Genomic DNA, 27,319 nt, shown 5'->3' on the forward strand with positions numbered 1-27,319 from the left:
CATTATCAAAAAATAGTCTATATCTCATTTAAAGTCTTTCATGCTACCATATGCTTCACTTATTATCACAGTGTTTCAGTATAGACAATCAAATCAATCATGTTATTAGATTTATATTAATTCTTTTATCAGGTTTACTATGAATTCAGTTAGGCTTAAATCGTATGTTTGAAACAAGCAGACATTTTTCCAAGTATGTACTCACCTGTTACTATTCTCATCCACTTTGGCTTCTCTAGTGACCAAAAAACATTTTGCATTATGTTTTTAAGTCATTGCCTTATCCTTTCATGTCATCTAACAGAATATTTTTCCTATGGATCATGTTCATTCAAACTGTTGCACAAATTTTCCCAAAACACATGACTGGGTGATTCTTTTATTATCATTACTGGAGCAGAACAGGCAACTAGCACCCACCTCTGGTTTCTTATTTTCATATTCTCCCATAACAACCTACAAGACTCTGGTTCAAATTTTCTGACATACATTCCAGTCTTCTCATTCACTATTAAATCTACATCTCCATATATTACTCAATGCCACTCCTCAAGATAAGACTACTTTCATTCCTATTTCATCATTCCCCTTCCTTTTAGACTGATAGACATCATATAACATACCTATTTTTTTATTTGTTAATTCATAATCTGTATATTTATTTCTCTTATATTCCAAGTCCCCATACCATGATCATCAGATTGGTTCATAGATATTGACCTCTACTGCTGAAATCTTGTATCCATATGTAAATAATTAACTAAATTATTACCCAAACTGTAAAAACTGGTTTTAACTATTCTTGGTATTACTCCCCTTATAGACTTGTTTGAAAATCATTAAGTGTAGCTATCAGGGCTTTCTCTTAATTGATGATAGATGATAGGCTTTTAGTTAATTTTAGAAGCATTTTTTTTCTATTGGCATGATGGAAGAAATTTACTAAGATTCACAAATCCTTTTGCTATTCTATCTTGTTTGAAATGCCCAGTAATATTTACAGTAGTCTGTACAAGCAGGCAGAAAAACAATTATGTATAACCAATTGATGTTCTGGATGCTTTATATGAAATGACAGGAATTGAATTAAACAAAATGTGTAAATATATAAAAGATAAATAAATGAATCTAAGATACCATTAGGTACCAAATGGATAGACAGAATCCGTAGACAATAGAAGTCTTTAAGAGACAGCAATGATAATAACAGATGATAATAGCAGTAAAGATAAATGGGAATATTAACAAAGAAATTGTATAAGGGTGATGAGTAGGGCTTATTTGTAAAGAGGAAATGTAAGCTCATATAGAATGGATTGGTTAAGAAAATAATGGGAAAAGATGGATAGTACACATTTACATCAAGAGAAATTGATGTAAAAATGCTGAACTGATGAGCAGTGAAATGAAGAAACAGAAGCAAAAGAAGATTGTATGCCGTGAATATAAAACTGCGAAAAAGTTGTAGATGGATAAAAATGGTAGTGTAATCTAAATAGAGAATGCATATGGTTAGATAGGAACCAAAAGACCAAAAAATATGATAGTACATGAAATGTCACAGGGCAACTGTTGATTGCATAAGAGAACTTTTAGAAAAAGAGATTGAAAGAGACCAAAGGAAGGTAAAGATGTCAAAGACCAAGACTACACGAAGATTGAGATAAATGGAAGTGAAATGTAAACAGGATGGGCAAATGAGTATATAGAAAAAGGAAGCAACAGCCTGTCTAGAACATTATTTGCCAAAATAAATATGGAAGGGTGAGATAGCAGCGCAAGATGAGATAAAATGAAATGTAGGCATAAAGAAATGGAAAGAAAAGAGGCAAAGGAGAAACTGGTAAATGAATGTAACTGGATAACTAGACACAGAATACTAGGGTTCAGATGCCAATGGAAATGAAGATTAATGGGTGAGGTAAGAAAATGGAGGGATGAGCTTATGTGTCAGCTTGACTGAAGACAAGGTTGAAGAAAGGCACTTTTGTTCCTTCCTTAGAACCTCATGAGAGGTGGAGCTCTGGCCAGGAGTGTCCCAACAGCCTCAAAACTTGGCCTCAGTCCTTTCTTCAACCACCACCACCACTTCCTCCAACGATGCATATGGCAGACCAGCTCCTCCTCACCACTTTCTCCCTCCTCCCCTTTCGTCGCTCCTCCCCCTTTCTCCCGGCGGCCATTGGCCCAATCCCCGCCGCCCCCTCACGCCGCTGCTCAGCTGAGGAGACAATGGGCGATCAAAGGGGAGGGGGAGGAGGAAGAGGATGGCGCTAGACAAGGCGAGAGCCCGGCCGTGTGGCGCTTTCTCTGCGCTCGATTAGTGATCCTAGAGGGAGAGTCAGCCAGGCGCCGAAGCGAGGCGCTGGGAGGGACACCGAGTGGTGGTGGCGGTGGCGGCGGGTACAGGGAGTCCTTGCCGCTGCAGCTACTACCTCCTCCTCCCCCTCCCCGCTCTCCCGCGCCTCGCGAGCAAAGTGTGCCGAGAGTGTGAGTGTGAGTGTGAGTGAGCGAGCCCCGTTGCGCAGCTTGGTTTGCGCACAAGCACCACCAGCAGCGGAGGAGGAGGGCGGCAGAGGCACCACCAGCGCCCGGGCATTTGAGGAGAGGAGCGCTGTGGAGCGAGGCAGATACACGCATATCTGAGGGGGGGAAAGCGAAGCAGCAGCAGCACCAGAGGCCACACCAGACACCCAAGTGAGACAAAAGTAGCTCCAAACCAGCACCCAACTCCACCTTGGGAGGCAGGCGGCAGGCGGGCGCCTCAGCATGGCTTCCGAGGAACTCTACGAGGTAACAGCCCCAATGCTTCCCCCTCTCTCCTCGTCCCCGCCTTCCTTATTCCCGCCCCCCCCCACCGCTTTTTTTTCCGGGGTGTGTGAGGGCTAAAATCCGGCGCCCCCTCTCCTCAGTTTCTTTTGGCTTCTGGCTTTTCTTGGCGGGGCCCTCTCTGTATGTGTGTGAGTGTGTGTTTCCAAACTGCTAGCCTGCCTCTCTTCCCTCCCCCAGTTTCGCTAAGAGGAGGACGGAAATATGACTGAAAGCAGGAGACGGTAAAGTGTAACCATTGGCTTGCGCTTTCTCTCGCTCCCTTTTTTTTTTTTTAAACCCGCTTCCCCCCCCCCCTTCAACTCCACGGCCACCCCTTACCCCTCTCCGGTCTCGCCACGAGGAAGGGAAGGGTGGGTGCCGGACGTTAGGTAGCGGTGCTGACAGCCGCGACTTGGCCAGACCCTCTTGCGCACAAAAGTGTTTTGGTAGTGTGCAAAAATGTGTTGCAGAAGTCGTGCCCGCTTTTTTGGGGAGGGGGGGGGAGGAAGGCGAAAGGAAGGGTTATCTTCTCTTTGGAAAGTACATTGACACCTTTGCCTGGGAAGCCAGCTGCGTTGATGCAAAACACGAAACATCCAAAACTAATACTACTCTACATTCTTTAGCAGAATGAACAAGTTTGGGGAGGTTTTTGTTGAGTGGAGGTTGGCTGCTTCAAACACATGCTATTTTATTTGCGGGATGCCCAGGTGATTAAGTGTTGTAGCTTCGTTGGCTTTGCTTGAGGATGGAGGAAGGTGACTTTTTTTAACTTCGAATTTCCAGTCTTTTGATGTGATTTATAAATCTTTAATGTACAGGCACAGAATGGGATTCCTTTTGGATGCAGTTTCCTGGTTTTTAAAAAATACTTTATCGAGTATTTTATATAGGTGAACATTGAATTAAATTTTTGAAATCATTCTAATTCATTTGGTAGGTAAAACTCATTGAAGGCCCAGTGCTAGTTTTCTTCTACCATGGACAAATACTAAGACAGGTTTGATAGATTGTGTGTTTAAATTACTAGCAACCTTGTGAGTTTGGAACCTTAGAATTACTAAAATATATTAAATAATAGTACAAAATATAGGGTACAACTCTTTAACATACTTACTAGGGATTGTGTTCCACTGACTTTATAACTTTATTTATAGTAAAACATAATTGTGTTGTACTTTGAATGTTGTATTCTAAGTGATGCAGTAGGAAGAATTTAGGAACTGAAAATATTTCCAGTTCAGCAAATCAGTGGACAATAATCCATATCTATGAGTAAGTAGAGTTTAGTTTTTAAACAAAGTTTTTGAACTAATAATCTGATTGAAGATTATGTGCCACTAAGTGTTCACTCTTAAGGGACCACATAGTTAGATTTCCTCTAGGATTATCTATCCCCAGTCTGGTCCTTTAAGTTTTCCAGTAGTGTACCTGTTGCTGCTCTAATGGAGTCCATTCATCTTATGATTGGTCATCTCTTTCCTTTCACCTTTTCCAATATTAAAAACTTCTCAAGAGAGCTAAATCTTTGCATAATGTGTTCCAAATAGAATTTGAACTTGGACATTTGTGTCTTGGATGAGCATTCTGAATTGATTTGTTTTATGAACCAGTAATCTGCAACCTCAGTTTAAGAGATTGTAAAATAAATTATGACTAGAGGCCAAAGATTTGGGGGATCTTTAGAGAGCTGTACAAGCATTATTTGAGAGAATTGTCAATAATATAACTTAGCAACAGGTTCAAATTTGTTGGGATTTTTGAACCTGTATTTCATAAGTGCTTATATTTTCTGCATTGTTTTTCTCTAGGAAGGTCATTGGACAATTTAATCCTGTTCCTTATTTCCGATGTTGGGAATTCTTGAATCTGTTGTCCAGAAATGGAATTTACAAGTTGCTTATGGCTTTAGTAACTGTTGATTGCACAAAATGGTCCCCTCCAAGATGGGTTGTGTTTACTTTATCACTCAGTCATGTTAATTGGGCTATAGAAAACTAACCCTATAAATTAAAGAACTTGAAAGAATGCTTGAGAAAGCAAATTAAGACATTTAAAACTGTGGCAGGTGCTTTCTATAAGTACACCATTTGGACCTTAACTGTAATGAAAGGCTTAAGGCTATTACTGAAGCTGGGTTAGGTATAGAAACTTTCTTTACAAATATTCTTGGATTTTTAAAAAAGTTATACAGTCTGTTTTACTGTTGAAAAATTTAGTAAGAAAATTAAAATCAGTTTTTTGATAATTCATATGTTTCAGATGGAAGAGAACTGAAACCTGTTATATCTATAAACCTGTTACATCTATATTTCAGTTGAGATGTATTGTTCAGATAAATTATGATACTGGGATTCTCTAATATTTTCAGATAGTGGTTTGGAATTACTGCATTAGGAGGCAACAATATAATCTCAAATGATTAAAACAAGATATACCTATTTTTTAAAATTCTAGAAAATTGTCAAAATGAAATATAAACTTTATAGAAATATATGTGATAATCCAATTAGGAAATGATGTTGATAAGATCTTCAAAGCATTTTTAATTGGAAAAACATGGATTAATAAATTATTTGATGATTTTGTGTGTGTGTGTGTGTGTGTGTGTGTGTGTGTACAGACAAACAACTTTACCAACCCTTGCTTTCTTACAAAAAGAAATTAATTGGAGAAATTATGGATTAAATTTATTTGTACTGGATTTAATCATCCTTTGGTTTATAAAAGAATTGAAAGGATTGTATGAACATCAAGTGGAAAAAATACTCGTGCAAAAGTTAAATACTTGTCCCAATTTGTTTCAAAAAGGTTTTTAGGAATTAAATAGAAATTTATTCAAGATGTTGGATAAACCATGAGCAGCATTAGCCTTCCTTCTACCCATCCATTTATAACATGGGCATTATCCTGTGTATTATTATTTTTTTTGAAGCTTGATGAAATTTCCTCCATTTATCTTCAAAACTTTAGAAAATAATTGGTAAATTACTTGTGTTATTGAGTGACCCAAGTCAGAAGCATATACATACTACCTTTAAGAATGAATTCTCTTTAAGAAATTTACAATCAGTAAGAATTTTTGTCAATGCTGATGGTATTCCAGTGGTGGTCCAATTGTTTTGGAATTGCACCCAAGGTGCAATCACTACCAATAAAGAAGAATATTTGTAGCTCAGGGTTAAAATGAGGGGTCCTTGGTGCTCTCTAAACTTGCTTGTTTTTGTTGCAAACTAGGTAACATCAGTGCTAGTAAGGTGTGCTGTTTGCTGTCAGTTTATATTCTTGTCTATATGTTGTGAAATTAAAGAATTTTCATCATGCCTTCTGACTGCCAGTTGGTGTTTATAGATGCATTCTGCACCTATTACGATTGCTACTACCTTTGCTTTCTTTTGCCATAGTCATTCTACTTCTCTTTGCAGGTCTTTATATTTTCTCCAGGTTTTTTTTTTTTCAATTCTACTGCCATGTCCATGATCCAGATTTTTTTTCCTTATTGACAGTTATTAGGTTTGCAGGTATTATAAGGCCAGTTTGAATTCTTATGGCAAGAATGAAACTTATGGCAAGAATGAACCTTTGCAAACTAGGTAACATCAGTTCTAGTAAGGTGTGCTATTTGCTGTCAGTTTATATTCTGGTGTCTTGCCTGTCTGTCTGGGTGGGTGGAGGCGGTCTTAGGAATTCTTTAGTTGGGCTGTTTACTAATGGCTCTCTGGCAGTTTCTTGATTGGCGTATTGCTTACTTGATTGTTGTTGGTCTGAAGGTGACCTTGAGTTAATCTATGCTGATCTGAGTGCTGATTACTGGTGGAGAGATGCTGGAGTCTTTATCTCTTTTGGGCTGGTTGATTGTCTCTTGTGCATAATCTGTAGATGTTGTTAATGTCTATGTGTCTATTGATGGCTGATTTGTCAGAGTGCCAGGCTTCTAGAAATTCCCTGGCATTTTTGGATTTGGTCTGGTCTAGGATTGTCACTTTTTCCCAATTGAAAATATGGTTAAATCTTGTCTATATGTTATGAAATTAAAGAATTTTCATCATGCCTTCTGACTGCCAGTTGGTGTTTATAGATGCATTCTGCACCTATTACGATTGCTACTACCTTTGCTTTCTTTTGCCATAGTCATTCTACTTCTCTTTGCAGGTCTTTATATTTTCTCCAGGTTTTTTTTTTTTTTTTTCAATTCTACTGCCATGTCCATGATCCAGATTTTTTTTTTCTTATTGACAATTAGGTTTGCGGGTATTATAAAGTCAGTTTGAATTCTTATGGCAAGAATGAAACTTTGGCAGCTACTTGCCTCTTCGTTTCAACTTGCCATCAGAGTAAGTGGGGGGAGGTGTTGCTTTAGAATGGTTTAGATGGAGAAAAGAAACCTCCTCGATTCTGCTGAAGACCATGAGAATTTGAAATCGTTCTAAGGACACTGCAGCAGGTGTGGAGAGGAAGCAAACTGTTCCCATAACAAAGTTAAATTGTTTATATGGACTATGTGAGAGGGTGGGGTTTGGCTGGAGAAATTATTGTTTAATTCTATGAACTGGTGTCTGGGAACCTCAGAGTTAGTTTTGCTTCAGCATTACCATGCCAGGTATTCAATAAACAGTAAGATTTTTGGAAACTGAATGAACCTGGAGTTTTATTTAGTTTTTTGAGATTGATGTTGACATCTAAAGTCCCAGAACACTTTAACTTCTTCATTTTCTATTGTTGTTGTTCAGTTACTAAGTTGTGTCCAACACTTCATTTTCTATTACTTTGCCTATTTTGTAGCGCCCCCATTTCTTCTATGGAGGCAAACAGCATTTCTTGCAGATATTCCAATGCGTCATTGTTGCTAATTTATCATGCTGTTGTTTGTAGTCAGTCTGGGTGATCTACTTGTAGCAGCTCACTTGGTGGTCCACTGTTTCTTCAGCTTCTTTGCATTTGATGTCTGCTGCTGTCTTCTGAATTTGTCTGCTTTTTTCTTAAGGTTTGGTCTCATGTAGCTAGAGTTAGCCCCTCAATCTCCTTCAATTTTTCTGCCCTTGGCCTTTGCCAGGTCTTGTTATTTGCTTGGTCTGGTATTTTTTTAAAATGTACTGGCCATGTAATACTTTGTGTTGCCATGTCTTTTTTCTGTTTTTCATTTGGTCTTTCTGTTTGGCCAGTTTGGTGTCTCCAATGTTCAATAATCCTTTATGGTATACTAGTTTCAGTGAATCTTCTCCACTGTCCTTCAGATATTCTTCCAATGTCTTTTTTTTCCTTCGGCTATCTGGTATACTTGCAACATTTGGTGACCACCTATTTTCCTTGGTAAGTAAACTCTGTCAGCATCATTACATAGATAAGGACATGATTCATTGTTACTATTTTTCTGGTCCTCCTATCCAAGGCTTTTAGTTCTGCTTGAAGCCAGTCTACTATTCCAGCTGTGTATCTAATGACTGGAATTGCAGGTATTAATCACATTGATGGTATGTTCTCCACTAGACTTAGACTTTTATATATTTTTCACTCTAATGATGTATTTACTTCTAACCTTGGCTTCAGTGTGCTTGATGTTGTCAACTTGAAGGATACCTAGGTATTTGTAGGGATCATCTTCATCCAGACTCTCAATATTATTCCCATACGGCATCTTGATTCCTTCAGTTTTCCCTAGTTTTCCCTTTTTGATGGTGAGTGCAGTACTTTTGTCCAGTCCAAATTCTATTTCAGTATTTTGGCTGTATATACAGATAATTAGACTAGAATAACAGAGTTGGAAGGGACCTTGTAGGTCATCTAGTCCAAGCCCCCACCTAAGCAGGAGACCTTACATCTTCCGACAGATAGGGCCCAGTGTTCAAGTCTGAAGATCCATCTGGATCTTGAGCCTATCGTCTAGGGTGTTGACTATTTCTGCCAGTTTAGTATCATCTGCAAATTTGATAAGTTTCTCTTCTATTCCCTCATCTAAGTCATTAATGAAGATATTGAAGAGTCAGTACTAAGACAGAACCTTGTGGTACCCCACTGCTTACTTCCCTCCATGTAGACATAGTACCATTAAGGACTACTCGTTGTGTACCGCTTGTCAGCTAGTTACAAATCCATCTGATGATGATGCTATCTATCCCACTTTTTTCTAGCTTTCCAAGAAGTAGGTTGTGGTCTATTTGGTCTAATGTTAATTAGCAATTCTATTTCAGGTGGTGTTTTTCATATAGCTTCAGATAATCCATATAAAGGAGGTCGGACAGACTGACTTTTGTTTTTGATGTTTATAGACGTGGCATGACTTGTTCAGTATTGTTGACAGAGGAATTAGTCCAATAGCAAAGATAGTGCTGATAGTGATTGTCCTTGAAGAATTCTTCTCTTTATATTATTCCCTCTCAGTCTATCACCATTGACCAACCATATCTTCCATTGTGCTATTGATCTTTGCACAAAGTTTCTAATGTTTCAACTAATTCCTGTTATTTCTAGGGGTTTGATTATACAATCATTCGGTAGGGAGTTGAATGTCTTCTGGTAATCAATCCAAGCTACATTAGTGTTGATCGTCCTTCTCTTGTAGTTTTTTGTTCTTCTGCTGTTTGAGCAGTTTCCTTTCTGTTCAGGTAGAAAGAACTTGTTTTCAATTAGTTGTTGTTGACCGCATCAGCTATCACACCAGTTAACAATTTGAAAGTTGTTGGTTAGCAGGTAATTAGTCTGTAGTTTCCTGGTGCAGCCCCTTTTCTTGGATCTTTCATTGTCAGATAGGCTTGGCCACACGTTTATCAATCCTCAACTTCACCACCTTGCAGTATATTGTTAAACTGCTTGACTGGGTGGAGACCAGTCATATATTTCAACTAAAAACCTTGCAGTTCATCTTCATCTGCTGCTGACCAAATCTTGATCTTCCATGCCCTTTTTCTATCACTTCTACTGTTACTACAATTTCTTTTATATTTTACCTTTTTTATTCTTTTCCAGTTCCTTTATCCAAACTGCATTAATGTTGTATTTCTTTGGGTTGTTCCATAGCTGTGCCCAGAACTTCACCGCTTCTTTCTTGTCATTTGTTGATTGCTTCACTGCAGTCTTTCCATTGATGGATTGATAGAAAACTTTCTGATTTCACTGAAATTGGAAATTCTGCTTATAGTGTATTATTCAAGCTTTATATCTGCTGATCTCCTTGGCTATAGCTGATATTGGCTATTTATTTCCAGTGCTTCCTTGATCTTGTTTGTAGGTGATATTTCTTGATCAGGTATTCTTTGGTCTTTTTGCTCTTCAGCTTACTTTCTTTCATCTATACTAAGTTGCCCGCATCTGATTTTAGATGATTGATCTTATTTTCCAGTCTGATCTTTCATTTTGGCGGTATGCTGTTTTGCCTCCCCCCCCCCGTTTGTTGATTTTGCATCTCAAGTATTCAGTTATAAGTGTAGCTGTGCTATACTTAAGTTGGTTTATTTCTTGTGGTGAACTGGTGTTTATATTTGATATTACAGTATTGACATCTTTCAATATTTGTGCTAGCTTTTTCTTTGGAACAAACTTCAATATAGGCAACAGTATCCTTTTGTTTTTGTGCTGCTCTACATGCCCAGTTATTCTTTGTTTCAATTCTTTTTTAGTTAGAGCAGGGGTTCTCAACCTGTGGGTCGGGACCCCATTTGGGGTCGAACAACATTTCACAGGGGTCGCCAAACAACGCAGTCCGCCATTTTTTCCCCCTTTTCCTTAGCTGTGCTACTCCCTTTTATTCTATTGGCTTTTGAAAGCCAATAGAATAGACTCTCTTGAATAGAGTCTAATTCTATTGGCTTTCAAAAGCCAATAGGAATTGTCCAGGCTGTCTCTGCCCTGCTGAGCCCGCCAAAAGTCCCATTCTGCAAACGGTGCTGCACCAGTTGAGTAGTCCTCGACTTACGACCGGTTGAGTAGTCCTCGACTTACGACCGGTTGGGGGTCGCGGCATTAAAAAGGTTGAGAACCCCTGAGTTAGAGGCTCTTGTTCTTTCTGAGGAAAAGGCGGAAGAGAGGATTTTTTGTTTAGAAATGAAAACTATATCTGGGCTGGCTGACTCTCCCTGGTTTGCCTCTATAGTCTGAGTTCTACAGTTCAGAACTCTGCAGTTCTGGCAAGGTTTTGATTTCTTTGCCCTGGGTAGACCTTTGCAGTTCTTCCAATTCTGCTTTCGTGAATACTTTTTTATTATTATTATAAATCAACCTTAATTTGTCTAGCCCTATTATGTTATTTCTGTTTCTGGGTGGTGTTCTTTGCAGAACTGGTGCATTCTTTTTTATATCCTCTTGTTGGACTTGATTTGAATAATAAATCATTTCTTTGTTTTCAATATTCATATGTTTGCAGCAGATAAACAACTTTTTAGCCGTGCAGTTTCTGGCCCTGGTTGCTCAACCAACAGTCCTGAATTGTGTAGCCCATTGTCACCAGATGTCCAGGAACTCCAGTACCCAACACAGTTCTTGTTAATCTGGGTGATGACCAATTTGGTATGGGTTGTGGTAAATTACATCTCACTATATTGTTTATGGGAGGGACACTCTTCATCTGGCTCCTCTGATGAGCTAGTCCAGTATGTTTCAACCTCTGCCATAGACCTCCTCTTCCTCAGACCGCGTTATTAGATTTACATACTTACTTTAGCTTGAGGTTCTATCTCTATGCTGATAACTCCCAGTGTTTTGCTTCCATCTAAGTCAAGGATATAATATTTTAATGTTGCTTAATCTTCATATTGAATGAATAAGTGAAACTAAACTATGGATAAACCCAGGTAAGACAGCAACTCTACTTGAGAATTGAGGTAAGAACCTCTTTTTGATGGGATTGCAGTTATCCACAAAGGACAAGATCACAGCTTGAATGTGTTTCTTGAACCCAGCTATTATTAGATTTACAGATGGCAACTATGGTGAGGAGCATATCTGCACACCTAGAAGAGAGATCAAATATCAGTTGCCTTCCACTTTCACTTTAAGGCTGTGCTTCTCAACTTTGGCATCTTGAAGATGTATGGACAATTGCTGTCTAGGGAGTTTTGAGAGTTGCAGTCCACATGTCTTCAAGTTGCCAAGGTTGAGAAATGTTAGTTTAAGGTGTTAATGATGATATTTAAGTCCTAAACAGCTTAAGACTGACTTTCAGGGGTTGCCCTTTCATCCCATTACTTAAATCAGTTAGATTGAACACTCCTTCTGAAGATGTGCTGCAATTTCCTCCTTGAAATAGTCTTAAGTGGAAGAAGGCAGTAATAATATGAGAAATTGCATACATCAACAAATACCTTTGATAATGGCAGTGGCCATGTGTCTGCTTCTCTATATGTCTGCAATTTCTAGACAACATAAGCATAGATATATGTCATTTTTCTTCGTGACAGTATATGTAAGTAAGTGGAAATGGAAAATAGGCATAGAGGATGAGAGGAAAGAAAAGATGGAGTACAAGAGTTAAAATCTGGGTTGAGACATCTTGTGCTAAAAAGCCAAGTATTGTTTCTATAATTATGTTATATAAATGTTTATGATAAATGGAGAGATTGTTGATGGAAAGATTAGAGTAATAATTCATTTTAAGTCATGTTTCTGAATGAAAAATAGATGAAATATTGTACATTTAACTTAAAATGCTCAAACATTTTAGGCTACATCAGATAATATTAGATAACATTGGAGTAGGTTTTAAAAATACTTTCAGGGGAATGTGAGTGCTAGCTTTTAAATGTGACTTTAAATCAAAATCTTACTATTATAAAGAATTCCTTGATTTTAGTGAAATAACTTATGTTAAATATATCTTGGGCAGAACATGTTTTCTTTAGTGAATTTGCTGCTTATATGCATTTTGTTGTAATTACCTTATAGTTATTTCTCCATTAACTTTTGAAGCAAAATATTGTGCTATTAATATAATTATAGGAATGAAAACCATACATTATGAATGATCAATAACCGTATATTCGCATAGATCTTAGAACCAAAACACACATTCAAATTATTCATATGAAATAGAACAGTTATATAAAACATATGTTACAAAATTTATTTTCATTGTTACTGACTCATTTTTCATTTACTGACTCATAGCAATAGCAAACTATGATTTTGACACAATCTGAATCTCAGACAAATTAATCACTTCTAAAATTTAACTGGAATATTGAGCCATATCTTTGGAGATACAGTGGTACTTCAGTACTCATCGTAATTGGTTCCGGAGGCATAATAAATATCAAAAAATGATGAGTACCAAACAGATTTTTCCCATAAGGAATAATATAGTGAGTCCCAAGGCAGCCAAAACCGACAAGTTCTAGCTTGTGTGTTGAGTACCAAACAATCAGTACTGGGACAAAATGTTTGTATCAGAATGCTTTGAGTACCAAATTCAATGAGTTTTAAAGCAATTGAATATCAAGGTACCACTGTATTCACAGCCTATCATGATTTGCCCATCTTTCAAAAATTATAAACATTTAAATAGTCATTGTCTACCCTCATTGTAATCCTTCAGAACTATTTATTATGAGCTAATATACAGTAATAAATAAATAAACAATATTAGGAAGCGTATGTGGAGATCATCTGATCACAGGTGCCTATGCCAGTTTTATAATCATAAATTATCTCAAGCTTAATTTTGTAATTTCTGCATTCTTATACATTAAAGGAAAGAATCATAATGATTTCTTTGATAGTACCATAATTATTCACTCTTCATAATGAGCATATATCTGGATATATAGGTAAGAAACGGTGACTTTTAAAAAATACAATGGCTTTTAAATCTCATATCTTAAGAATTTCTTTACTTAGGATTTGGAGAAAATATTATAAAAGTGATTTCAAAGTACCATTATGGGCTATACCTTGGCATGCGATAGAAGCAATAAAAAGAGGGGTTAAAATGGATATGGTGTCTTACAGACAGTTACTTAAATGGTATGGACAAAACTGGCAATTAAAATCACGGGAAGAGTTAGCACAAGAAAACTTTATTTATTCTTGGTTCCAATATAGGCAATTACTAGACAGATGGAAGATGGATTGTAAGGTGGTTTTCTTAGAGAAGATGAAAATCTTATTAAGCAAGTGAAGGATTCAAGACAAACCCACATTAAGAGAATTTATGCGGTTTTAGTTGAATTGGATTCAGAAACGGAACTAATTAAAGATTGTATGATAAGATGGGCGCAGAATTTTGGTGAGCCAGTCTCATTGGACACCTGGGAAAATATTTGGGTGAGAAATGTCAAATTTACACAAGCACAGAACTTAAGGGAGAATTTTTATCAAAATGTTTTATAGATGGCACCTTGATCCACAAAAAATGTCTTATATGTACCCTGACGTGCAACCCAAATGTTGGAGATGTGGTTATAAGGAGGCTTCCTATTATCATATTTGGTGGTCATGCAGAGAGATAAAAGCATTTTGGATCAAAGTATGGTGGAATATCCAGAGAATTTTTAGAAGGAGGGTAAAATTTACTCCGCAACTATTTTTGTTAGGTATTGTTACAGATTGTGATACAAAGGAGGTTGTACTGATGTTAAATTTGATTACAGCCGCTAGGCTGTTAGTAGGACAATATTGGAAGAAGGAATCCTTGCCTACATTGCAGGAATGGTTTCTTAAAGTAGCTTATCTGGCGGAAATGGCAAAGATCTCGGCTTTCTTAAAGCAACAAACGCAAGAGAAGTTTTTTGCTGTTTGGGATAAATGGATAAAATTTATACAATTTAGATTGGGTATACAAAAATATTAGATAGTTTTTTCATAAGTTTTATTTTTATATATATTATAGATAATCTTTTTATATATATAAATATAAAGTTTTTAATTTAATTTTTATTTTTACTTTTTAAGCCTATATTCTGCTCTGGGAAGCTCAGGGGGGGGGAAGGGAGGGGGGGTTTTTTGGGAGGGGTGGGGTTTTTTTTTTTTTTATATATGTATTGTTTAGTTTTATTTTTTTTGTATATGTTGTCTCTTGTTTTGTATTCTTTTTTCTTTTTTGTAAAACTTATAAAACTTTTAATAAAAAAAAAAATACAATGGACCATCTAGTCAGAGTTTTTAAAGTTCATTCCTTAGCTAGGGATACTTCAATTAAAAAAATTAAAATTATTTGTTAGTCACATAGATGTGGTTGAATTTGTTATTCTTTGTCTTAAATTTTGAGGTGACATGACGTGACCTTTTATATTCATGTATTTGAACATTATAAATATTTAGCAGTGTAGAGTTGTAGCCCAGTTTGAATTATCTAATTGATTAATTGTAATATGATACATTGGGGAAAATCTGATGTTACAAGCAAAATTATTCAAACCAAGTTAATATGTTTTGTCCTGCATGAATGGTGATGTCTGTATTGGGAGGTTACAAAATGCTTTTTAAAGGCAAACTAAAAAATGAAGTTGTAAAACCATGGGATACTATTAAACCTATTATGACAGTGGTGGTGAACCTATGGCACGGGTGCCAGAGGTGGCACTCGGAGCCCTCTCGATGGGCACACGTGCCGTTGCCCCAGCCTTGCCTCCCCACGCGACCCCCTCTTTTCCAACAGCCTCCTGAAGGAGAGTCACCCTTGAGCATGGCCCACATGGAGCAGTGCAGCCAAGGACATGGCAGCCAGGCAGTGTAAACAAAACACCCCATCATGCAGTTGATGGTGCAGGGGTGGGCAGAGGATGTGGCTGCCATAGTGCTGCTGGGCTGCCTGGGCGATCTGCGGCGGGCCCTGGAGGTGGTGAGTGGTCCTGTGGGCAGGCAGGGCGGGGGAATGGGGCGCAGAGCGGGGGCGGGGCAGGGCAGGGGTGGAGTGGGGCAGGGCCAGTTTTTGGGCACTCGGTCTCTAAAAGGTTTGCCATCACTGTATTATGATGAAATTTTGGAAGGGGTGTGTATGTGTATCAAAAATTTCATACACTTACATATTCAAACACACACACACACATACAGAATATGTAAAATGATTAATTGGAAGTTGACAGAATCTCTTAGAATGATGCTTTAGTACTTTTGTATGTGTGTTTTTAGTTATTAATATTCCAACTGGAATAGAATTAGCATCAAGAACTATACAAGCAAAGATGTTTTTAGAAACAAAATTAAGAATTATGATGTTTGAAATAACACATAGTCCTCAACCATGACAGGTGAAAATTAATATTTAGATGATTAGATTATTGAAGTTTAACAGGAATACACACTTTTTTTTCCAGAGGCTTTGGAAAAGATATTATTTTACTTGTCTGTTGTTCATTTGTGGCTTTGTGGGAAATATTGCTAAGCATATTACCTCAGTGTAAAGGTAGTTGAATTATCAGTTTGAGTGACTCAACAGTGACTCAGCAGTGCTTTGAGATCTTGATTGTAAATACTGAAGTAGGTAGACCATTTTTTGTGCCAACAGTAATTTGATATTTATGTTTTATTGAAAAGCATGTTAATTGGACAACATGATGTTTGTAACTTTTTTAAAAGTGAAGTTCTGTACTTTAATGTTCCTGCACTTTCTGAATGAGTTCTCATTACTCTGTTGTGTGCTCAGTAAATAGTCTTCCTAATATTTAATTTAGACAAAATGTTAATGTTCTCAGAGTTTAAAGTCAGATGTGGGCTTTGGCGATATTATTCTGAAATGGATACAAATCAATGTGTGTTAAGAACAGATGTCTCTGCACATTATTAAATTGTTGGTAACTGGTTGTGGTGAGAATGCTTATAACAGTGGATATTCTGAGCATGAGCCTGAAAATAATAGCTTGTTCATTGGTTCCATATAACTTACATTAGCAAAAGTAGAACTTCTATTGTGTGATGGTATGGTTGATTAAAGGGCTGAATGGTTTGCAATGCTGAATAGATGTGTTTTTAATTTGCCATTGTATATGCAGTTTCAGTATATTCAGCCTGTTGTCTGTTCAAAATACGTATTAAATCAAATAAATTGGACAGATCAGGGAGGACAGACTTTTTCAGTTGTGGATGGCCTTACTAGATCTCAAAATGCAGAATGATCTTTCGTATAATCTCAAGATGGAGAATGATGTTAAGGTTTCATCCAGAGGGGAAAATGTTATGTAATTAATAATTACAGTTAGTCTTACACAGATTGGATAAATGATGAAATCTTTGCGTATACTAAACACAGTGCAGTCTTGACGCTAAGAAACACTGAAAGATGTAGTTTTGAACTAGTTGAAAATAATAACACTTCTATAAAATATATATTTTAGTGTAAAACTTGCTAACCGAGTTAGTTTTGAGTTTAAAAGAAGAAATTTATAAAAAATGAACAAACACCACCAGCCAAAGGAAGAGACATTAAAGAAACATAAAGCTAAAAGGATTAAATATGTCCTCAAATGATATTTAGCTAGAGCCTACTCCTGCAAAACAGGAGTGTGTGAGGATATCAACTGGGTTGACTATATGAAGGATGCTATTACAGGTAAGGGGTTTTCTTTTCAAAATGGAAATGTTACGAAATTTTAGCTCATTCATTATTTTTTGGTTCTAAGAGGTAGAGTGGATCACTTTATCCAACTTCCAGAAAATGGCTTTTTTTCTCTTTAAAAATTCCAGCTAAGTTCCACAAAGAAATAATAGTTCCATTCTAATTTCTCTACTTTGTCACTATCAGTTTTGGCCCGTATATATTTTTTCCCCTCCCCATTTGTGTTTATACATACTGTCTTTTAAATATTTAAAATCTTTTTTCCTCATGATTATTTTCCCTCCAAAAGTTTTTATAAATATGATTTTAGTTCCAATTTCCTATTAAGCAAATAAAATCAAAGATTTTCATGTACCACTGAGATTAGTCAAGACACTTTGCATATTAAGAGCAAGAAAATGGCTATTAGTAATTTTATGGTGAAAGAAACTAACTAAATGAGGGTGAGTAGTCATTGTATAAGCTAAATATACACTGTGTATTCTATCAAGAACTCTGTCAAATTTGAAGAGAAATGGGCAATGAGAATGCATTGGGGACCCCAGAAACCAACACCCTTCCCACACAGGAACACATAATCCCTTTTTTTATACATATTGTATTCCCAAGAGCATATTTTGCTTTATGTGCAGCAAGACAACTATTAGAATCACTTGGTTCTACATATAGGTTGACTTGAGAACTTCATGTCTAAAAGCTCATTATCCTTAAGAGTTTAGCAAATGCTACATTGTTAAGTTTGTTCATTTCCCTTTTTGTTGTTGTGTATTCTTGTAATGTTGTATTAGGATTATTCTTTATAAATTAGGCAAGAGTTGTATGATACATTTCTAATTCCTATGAAGTTTGTGCTTCCACATTCTGTAGAAATTAGGCTGGAAGGACAGCGTATTCTGATGGATATTAAGTTCTAAAAATAAAATATTAAACCTTAAAAGTGTAATTCTAAGATTAAGAATTCAACTTCTTAAATATTTTGACACAATAATATTTTAGTTATGCAGTCAGCAGTATATAGAAATAAATAAAGTTGGTGTGGAGCATTATTAATCTTTTTAAAAAGCAGATACATTTAGTATATACAGGGCTTTTTTTGTCATAGAACGCCCAGAATGGAGTTCCGACACCTTTTTTGGATGGAACCTTGTAGGGTAGGCAAGGTGGGTTGTATAACGTGTGAGTTCCGGCACCTTTTTTTTTTTTTTTTTTTCAAAAAAAGCATTGAGTATATGCCTACAAAAGAATCCATATTTATTAAAATACTTTTAAGATTGCATCAACAGAATATATTCTCAAAATCACTGGAAACAGTCATTCCACTTTACCCTTCTTTGGTCAAAACAGATTTTAAATTCAGTATTCAGTTCAGTTCAGAGAAATTGGAGCAGGTTCAGAGAAAAGTAGTGAGGATGATCAAGCAACTAGAAACTAACTCCTAAGAAGAAAGAAGCCTTGAGAAAAAATGACTGAGGAGGTATATGATAGCAGTCTCAAGCTCTTGAAAGATTGTCAAATGGAAGAAAGTCAAGATCTGTTGTTTGTTATTTCCGAGTGCTAGATATTGAATAATGGTTTTAAGTCATGAAAAGGTTGATTCCAGCCGGATGTTGGGAAAAACTTCCCCTAACAGTAAGAACATTTTGTTAGTAGATCTATCTGCTCTCCCAGCTGAACCAGACAGGAAACATGAATAGATGAATTAATTCTACTGTATTGTAAGCCTGCATTAACAGAATCTTGCAAGTTGGAAGGCAGAAGCTCCCACCCACCCCCACACACATTTAGATCCATTATGGCAAATCTTTCTTAAGTTTCTTTTCCTGATTGTTAAACCACTGGAGGCTCTTGTCTTTCTTATCTGATTGTCCCATAGGTGCTTTTTAAAAGGCAACTGCACTTCCTTTGTTTTTCCCTTGAAAATGTTTGCTTTCTCCAGCATGAGGATGGAGAATCCACGAATGGGTTTGTTTCATCTTCCTGCCCAATTAGACTAAGTCTGATAACTTGACATGCCTCCTGCTGGGTCAGAGCCTAATCCAGTCTTGATTTAGTCTCAGCCCGACAGGACACGATTGTGTTGGCTCCAGTCATCAGGCTTTAGTCTAGCAGGTTGTATAAGCTTTCATTTGTGGATTTTTATTTTCCTCCATTTTTTATAGCAGCGCTGGGCTCAGCGCTGAGGCAGCAGCAATCAGGGATTTTTCTGTTGTCGTTTTTTCACTTTAAACCTCGTAAATTTCTGACAGAGCCATGAGGGACCTCCAAAAGCTGTAGGAGGCCGTTTGAAGCTTTTAGCTCAGTGGAGCGTTGATGGCCAGTGGCTGGCCGGCCGGACAGCTGGCTCAGCCTCTCCCCACCTCCCTATTCAGCACGCTACCATGGGGAGGCATCCGAATTCAGTGGAGCGCTGAATGCCCGTTTTTCCACAGCCTGGAGGACTGACTCAGAGTCTTTGCCATCGCTCTGTTTCTTCGCGCGCGTGTCGCGGCCACCATTTTGCGAGCCGCACGAGGGCCGCCTTTTTTCAATTTTTCTACCTTTTGGTGTTTTTCAGCCTTATCACACACCCCCTGGACAGCTGAGGCCAGCTGACTTCAAGTCCCTGGGAGGGATTCTTCCGTTGCAAGGCCCCAGCATGTGAATTGGGGCACTAGTTCAGTGCCTCAGGATACAGCTACCATTCTGGCAACTCCCTTCCTTGCAGAAGTTGACAAGGCCACAGGTCTTCAGCACACAGCCCAGGAATTAGATAGTGGAACAGCCATCCAGGAGTCATGTGCTTGTCTCTCTCAGTGTCCTAGTGCCAACTTTGACACAGGTGTGTTGGCTTCACCTTCTGGCCCCGCTACCACAGCCTAGGACCAGTGTGCTGGCCAGACCACTAGTGTGCTCTGGCCGCCACTAACGAGGGCACTTGTGCACGGCTGTTATCATTTGGCACTGAGCAGAGGCGTGTGTGTGAGCTGTTGCCACCCCTGGTTCAGCCGCCACAAGGAGCATAGGCCAGAGTACTCATTTTAAGTGTGGTGACACAGGTCACACCAGTACTCCACTCCTCTGCCAGGAGATCTCTCCCAGCACCCCTCTGGGATATCTCTACAGACCTGGCTGATAGCATGCCGCTCAGCCGGCACAGAGAGCTCCTAGCTCCCCCGCCAGGAAGAAACATAAGCCCTCCAAACTGGAGGCGGCGGGGAAGCTCAAGGCCAAGGCCATTTCAAACAAGAAGCCCTCTAAGGTGACCGAAAATGAGGCCACGAGACACCAGGTGGTAGAAAAGCAATTTTCCAAGGCACAGAGACTGAGCACAGGTGGAACGGACGTTGTTTCCCCTACCTCGCCTGAGGTGTCACTTTTTGGGCCTCAATTCGCCCCCTCCACTTCATCAATCCAACGGGCCTGGCTCCCGGAGGGGGACACCAGACAGGAGGAGGTGATTCTCCTCAGCCAGGACTCAAGCCTATGATGGATTCCACACCCAGCCAAGCCCTGGGGCGACATTCATACCCACAGCAGCAGGGCTTCGACCCACAGATCAAGGGGCATGGCCAGACCAATTCCAGGCGCTCATTGCCCAGGCCTTCACCCAGGGAATGGCCACTTCATTCACCCAAAGGCCCAGGCCTGAGTTTGTGGCACCTATGGCCTCATACTCTCAGGTGGGAGCACCTGAATATCCGGCCTCCATTTCCTCTGACCGGTCCTCTCAGGACAGAGATACTTGCTCTGAGGAATATGAGCCACATGACATACAGCTGTCGGATGACGAGGAATCGTTTCCAGAGCCTTCTCCCTTTGTAGGCTTATTCGATCCAGCATTATTTCTCTCCTTCTCAAAGCGAGTAACTCTGCCAAGATCAATACGGATCAGGAACCTCAGCTGGTCCCATCCACCGGTCAAGGGAACTGTTCTCCGAGCCTGTTATCATGCAGAGTCATATCCCTTGTCCTCCCTTCTTTCTGAACACCATCCAAAAACAGTGGGGAACACCTGGCACCCTCCCCACACCAGGGGGAACAGGCATGAGATTATTTAATGTCCCTCCGGCCTTGTCGGACCTCTTGGAGGTTCCGGCCATTGATGAACTGCTGACTCCTCTTTATTCTTCTTCCACGGTGTCAGAGGACATGGCTGAAGCCTTGAAGCCAGAGGACAGAAAGACTGAGTTTTTCCCACTGCAAGAATCATCAAGCTTCTGCATGGTCAATAAGGGCCTCTACATCCACTTCCTTCTTCGCCAGGACTTCTCTTATCTGGCTCTGAGAGCTTCAGGCCATGATTCCTTCAGAACAGGTACGCGCACACCAAAACCTAGGTAAGTTGGTGTTGGCATCGGAATACATGGCAGACATGTCACTTCACGCCACCAGGTTTTCATCCCGAGCCATAGCTTCTATATTACAATGCGCAGACTCCTATGGCTCAGACAATGGCGAGCTGACGCAAAGTCAAAGTGGCGATTAGCGACCGCCCCTTACCGGGCGGCCAGCTATTTGGAGAGGCCCTCAACCCTTACCTGGTGGAGAACAGGGACAAGCGTAAAATACTCACACATCTTACCAGACGAGCGGACAGGAGGTCTAGCTCATACTCCCATAGACAATCCTTTCATTCAGGGGCCGGATTGGAATGGTCTCAGCCTCCCCGCTCCTTTCCTCCTCGACCCAACTGTCAGCCGGATCGTTCCGTCCCTAGGTCCAGGCAACAATTCCAGGGCAAGCGACCCTTTCAGGGCATGGGAGGTCGCCCCTTCAGAAGGGCCAAGTGACTTTAGGGAAGCCTCCCCCATTGGTGGCAGATTGGCCCTATTCGTAGCTATATGGGAAGCCACCACCACCGACTCTTGGGTGCTAAACACTATCAGACATGGCCTGTCCCTGGAATTCTTATCCAACCCCCCAGAACGCTTCGTTTCTTGTCCCACTTCAAGAACGCATCCAGTGTTACCTCAACGACATCCTGATACAGTCCCCCTCCTTTCAGGTGGCCCAGTCAGACCTGGCCCTGTCAATCGATACCTTCCAAAGACATGGGTTTTTGGTGAATTTTCAAAAGGGCCAAATGATCCCATCTACCCGCCTCCTCCACCTGGGTGCAGTCCTAGACACAAGGGTCTGCACAGTCTATCTCTCCCAGGAACACCAAGACAGCATTCAGACCCTAATACACCGGATCCGGTGGCGCCTGAACCCCTCCCTGTTCAGGCAAATTTCGGACAGGTTCAGACTTCTAACATTAGACCTGTTCGCCTCGCCACTGAATTCTCAGCTTCCAAGATTCTTCTCCTGGTTCCCTTCTCAAGGGGCAGAGAGGGTGGGCGCACTCCGCAGCCCATGGCCCAGGGAACGGCTATATGCCTTTCCCCCTCTTCCTCTGATCCTGGCAGTCATCTGCAAGGTACTCCAAGAACAGGCAGAGGTCATACTAATTGCTCCACACTGGCCGAGACGCCCGTGGTTTGCCGATCTTGTAGACCTCTCCATCTCCCCTCCGTGGAGAATTCCTCCAGACCGCATTGCCCTCAGTCAGGGAGCCCTGCAGCATCCAGAACCCCAGTGGCTCCAGTTAACTGCCTGGCACTTGAGCGGCAACTCCTAACATGAGAATCCTATTCAACAAGGGTCATCTCTATGATTCAGGCTTCCAGGCGACCCTCTACGAATAGGATCTATGATTCCACATGGAGAAACTTTAGTCTCTGGTGCGCCAGAAAACAATTAGCTCTTTCGTCAATTATTATCCCCAATATCTTAGAATATTTAATGGAGGGACTTGACAAGGGCTTATCCCCCTTGTCAAGTCCGCAGGCAAGTTGTGACTCTGTCAACGGTACTACAATGTGACAATTCGGCCCCTTTGGCTCAGCACATCAAACGGACTTCTGCCTTTCGCAAGTCAGAAGCACTTTTCATATCTTTCCAACCTCTTCTATGGGACAGAAGGTTTTGTCATCGACCATAGGCAGAGGGATTAGGGCTTGCATTGCGAAGGCATACCAAGCGCACTCCTTGACCATTCCAAGTCGCATCACTGCTCATTCCACCCGTAGTGCTGCAACATTGGCAGCTTGGGCGACACAGGCATCCATTGGAGAAATCTGCAGGGCGGCGACTTGGTCCTCACCTTCCCTATTCGTAAGGCACTACAAAATAGGTAAGTTTGCCTCCATGGACGCCTCATTTGGTTGGAGGGTGTTACAACAAGTGGTGTTGTCAAGTGGGACACAGGCCCTGACCAATTCCCTCCCATAGGGACAGGGCAGCTTTGGTATGTCCCATTCGTGGATTCTCCATCTTTGTGCTGGAGAAGAGGCATTGTCTTATCTGAAAGCCTTTTCTCAGCATGATGATGGAGAATCCACACCCACCCCTCTAGTGTCCGTCAGGTCCTGTGTTGGGTAGGAGGAGCCAACATATCGGACTTTCGTTGGTAGCTTCGCCTTTGTCAAAACTGGGTTAGGCTCTAAGCCAGCAGGAGGCGTGTCAGGCTAAGTCTAATTGGGCAGGAAGATGAAGCAAACCCATTCGTGGATTCTCCATCATCATGCTGAGAAAAGGCATTCAGATAAGACAACGCCCCTTTTCAGTTCTGACTGAATGGTGGGGAATGGAAGGTTTTATATTCCTTGCAGTCATATGGTCGTTAGCACTCTGAAGGTCTGTAGTTAGCTCTCTGGGAGTCATTGAGACCACTTGGGCATTTATCTGTATTCTCAGGATCACCTGAATCAGTGCAACTGGGTGGAACCTTTTTGAAACTGCTGTGAAAGGACTGTGTTGTAGATAGGAGATAGGTGGTATTGTATACCACCTCCTCTGTTAAGAGAGAGCTGTTCTAACATAGATGGCTCTTTTATCCCTCTTTCAAACCAGTAGTCCTCTCTGTCCATTCCCCACCATTCAGTCAGAACGGAAGAAGCTTCTTGGATGAGAAGCAAAATGTTTTCAAGGAAAAAATCAAGAATTACCAGTTGGCTTTTGAAAAGTACCTTTGGTTGAGAATCTCCATAGACATTCTTATCTGATTGTTTCCTAGGCAGCATGTCTTCTCCTCTTTCCCTAAAATCATCCACACATTCCATTACAACAGTGTTTCCCAAACTTGACAATTTTAAGGCATGTGGACTTCAACTCCCAGAATTCCACAGCCAGCATTGCTGGCTGTGGAATTCTGGGAGTTGAAGTCCTCATGCCTTAAAATTGTCAAGTTTGGGAAACACTGCATTACAAGATCTACAGATCTCTGTGGAGAAAGAACAGAACCGGGAGGCAAACAACATGCACCATTACATCATGGAACAAAGAAAGCAATTTACCTCATCTGTTGTGATGCAACAACTAAGTTGTCCTTTGCACAATGACATGATACATATAGTTTGGTATTGTAACTTGCTGTAGGCACCATTGAGTAGGAACAGTTTCAAAAATAGTATACTATTCTTCACTGATTGTTTTTAAGCGGAACACTTGGGGTGCTTTGGCTTGGAATCCTGCAGGAGACTGAACTAAATGGCTACTTTCTACTTCTGCAATTTAATCTGATTGCTTTAGTGTCACACAATTTGACTTTTCAGTTTTCCACATTTCTTGTAATAGTGAAAATGGATACGTGTTGTGTACACTAACCAGTAGACATGTCTGATTATAGCTTTATATTCTGTGTCTGAAATTCCTCTTTCCAAATCCAGTCTGATTTGGAGAATTTCAAATTTAATACTTAAGTAGGACAGCAGTTTGGGAAAGGCTGATTTGTCCAAGGTGACTGAAACTGATCCTGTTCTATCCACAATTACAAAGAAGGTGAATGGAGTTGTAACAGCTCAGGTCACAATTTGATACTTCTTTTGAAATCCCCAATTAGAAATCCCATATAGATAATGATCTTTAGACTTGCTAGATCCAATTTTAGAGCTAAAGTAATATTAAAGGAGCTTTTCTGTTTCAAAGGTGTTGTATTATTATGATTCAGGCTAAACCTACTAAAAAGTTGTCTAATTATACTAAAAATTGTCTCGTAAATTATATGAAAACTGCAGTACTAAGCACAATTTCACAGAAGCAAGTCCAGTTATATTGAGAGTTAGAGTAAGTCTGTCTTGGTAGTGAGAACTCTAGTCAAAACAAATGTAAAAAAATCTCTTGCTAGGACAAAAATAATGTATTCCAGACAGTTCATCTGGATGTCTAGAAATGTGATGCTACCTGATAGAAATATGAAATGCTTATTCAGTCATGGAGGTTTGAGAACCTAGATATTTTGGGAAGATAGAAAGTAGGACATTTTTTTTCTCACCTTGATATTAGCAGCACAAAATACTGAAGTCAAAGTATACACCAATTGAACTATGATCAAAAACTGTTATTGTAGCATATTTCACAACTTTGTAAAAAGTAAGCTGAAGATTTAATTAAAAATTATTTTCTAACAATAAAAGAATCAGTATTGAATTTCCTATATTGCCATGGCAAACCAGCAATATAAAAATCTAACTTGTTTTTTAAAGTGATTCCCTCCTTTATTGCATTATTAAGCAAATTACATGCCTTTATAAATCTAATGAATGGAATCTAATTATTTAAGGGAGAAAAATATGCATAATCAATATCAAGGAAGGCAAATATTTTATAGGGGTGTGGTGGCTGAGCAGTTAAGAAGCTAAGCTTGTTGACTGGAAGGTTGGTCATTCAAGACCGTGTGACAGAATGAGCTTCCATTACTTGCCCCAGCTCCTGAAAACCTAGCGGTTCAAAGCATGTAAATGCAAAGTAGATAAATAAGTATTACTTCAGTGGGAAGGTAACAGCGTTCCATAAACCTTTGCCACATGACCACGGAAGCGTCTTTGGACAGCACTGGCTGTTTGGCTGTGAATTGGAGATGAACACTGCCCCCTAGACAGGGAAGGGGAAACCTTTACCTTTTTTAAAGAACATTTTATGCATACATGTCCTTTTTTCTGTAAATTGAAGAATAATATCCAATATTTTAGTTTGAAGTGGGTAAAGTCAATTGGTCCAATCATTTTGAATGTGGTAGAACATGACCCAAGAACAAAAGTTGGAGAAAGATTACCTTGGTGACCCTTTAATTAGGAAGATAGGGCATTTATTTTTCATGCCAACTGTAATCCACTATGCATTAAATTGTTAACTCTTGATTAAAACTATTTCAAAAACTGATAAAAATCAACAGTTATGAAATAAACAGTAATTTACATTGAACAACTCTTTTAATAAAGAGTGTATAAGAATGCTGAAATATCTGACTTAAAATGTCTTTACAAGCTGCAAGATTCAATAGATTTTATTTGATTTATAGATTACGTACTTGGAAAATAGCAATAGGACTTAGACTTACATACCAGTTCATAGTGCTTTACAGCACTCTCTAGGCGGTTTACAGAGTTAACATATTGCCCCCAACAATCTGGGTCCTCTTTTTTACTGACCACAGAAGGATGGAAGGATGAGTTAACTTTGAGCCGGTTAGGATCAAACTCCTGGCAGTGGGCAGAGTCAGCCTGCAATACTGCATTCTAGCCACTGCGCCACCACGGCTTCTCCTAAAAAGGTATTATGATTATGTAAAAATGAGTTTTATGTAAATGTTCTGCATGTTTTTAATAATAGCTGTTACTGGATCTTTCTTCAAATTGCCTTATTGTATCTGTACCAGAGCAAGGATCAAGTATGAAGTTGCTGTATACTTATTTCTCTGAAATTTCAAGTTACCCTTTCGAGACAGTTACTTAACTGCCTCTTCCTTTTCATAGACATCTGTGTGGCAAAGGAGTTTAAAAAGAGCCAAAATGCAGCAATGCCATCTTTTTCTTAGACCTGATTGAAAGTGTGAAAGTAACCATTGAAGTACATGAAGCTGAGAAAGATCTATTTTCTTGCCTTTTTTTGGTCTATCGTTCCTTTCTTCTTTCCTTCTTTAACCAATTTATAACCCACTGTTCATTCAGTAGTTGAAGATAGCTTACATGGAAATCTCACTTCATTTTTCTCCCCATAGCAACAAATTGA

General features: G+C 39.4%; 1 protein-coding gene across 1 annotated transcript in view; it reads left to right on the top strand.

The window, feature by feature from the left end:
* The first annotated feature begins 2,192 nt into the window (after positions 1–2,192).
* CDYL (chromodomain Y like) overlaps positions 2,193–27,319 on the top strand; it is a 132,609-nt gene continuing 107,482 nt past the window's right edge. The window contains exon 1 of the mRNA XM_039342793.1: positions 2,193–2,793. Coding sequence (XP_039198727.1) covers positions 2,770–2,793 — 24 coding nt within the window. The 5' untranslated portion in view covers positions 2,193–2,769. The remainder of the gene's footprint in view (positions 2,794–27,319) is intronic.

This window comes from Crotalus tigris, unplaced genomic scaffold (assembly GCF_016545835.1).
Source record: "Crotalus tigris isolate CLP2741 ecotype Arizona unplaced genomic scaffold, ASM1654583v1 scf7180000017551.9496454, whole genome shotgun sequence".
NCBI classification, from domain to species: Eukaryota; Metazoa; Chordata; class Lepidosauria; order Squamata; family Viperidae; genus Crotalus; species Crotalus tigris.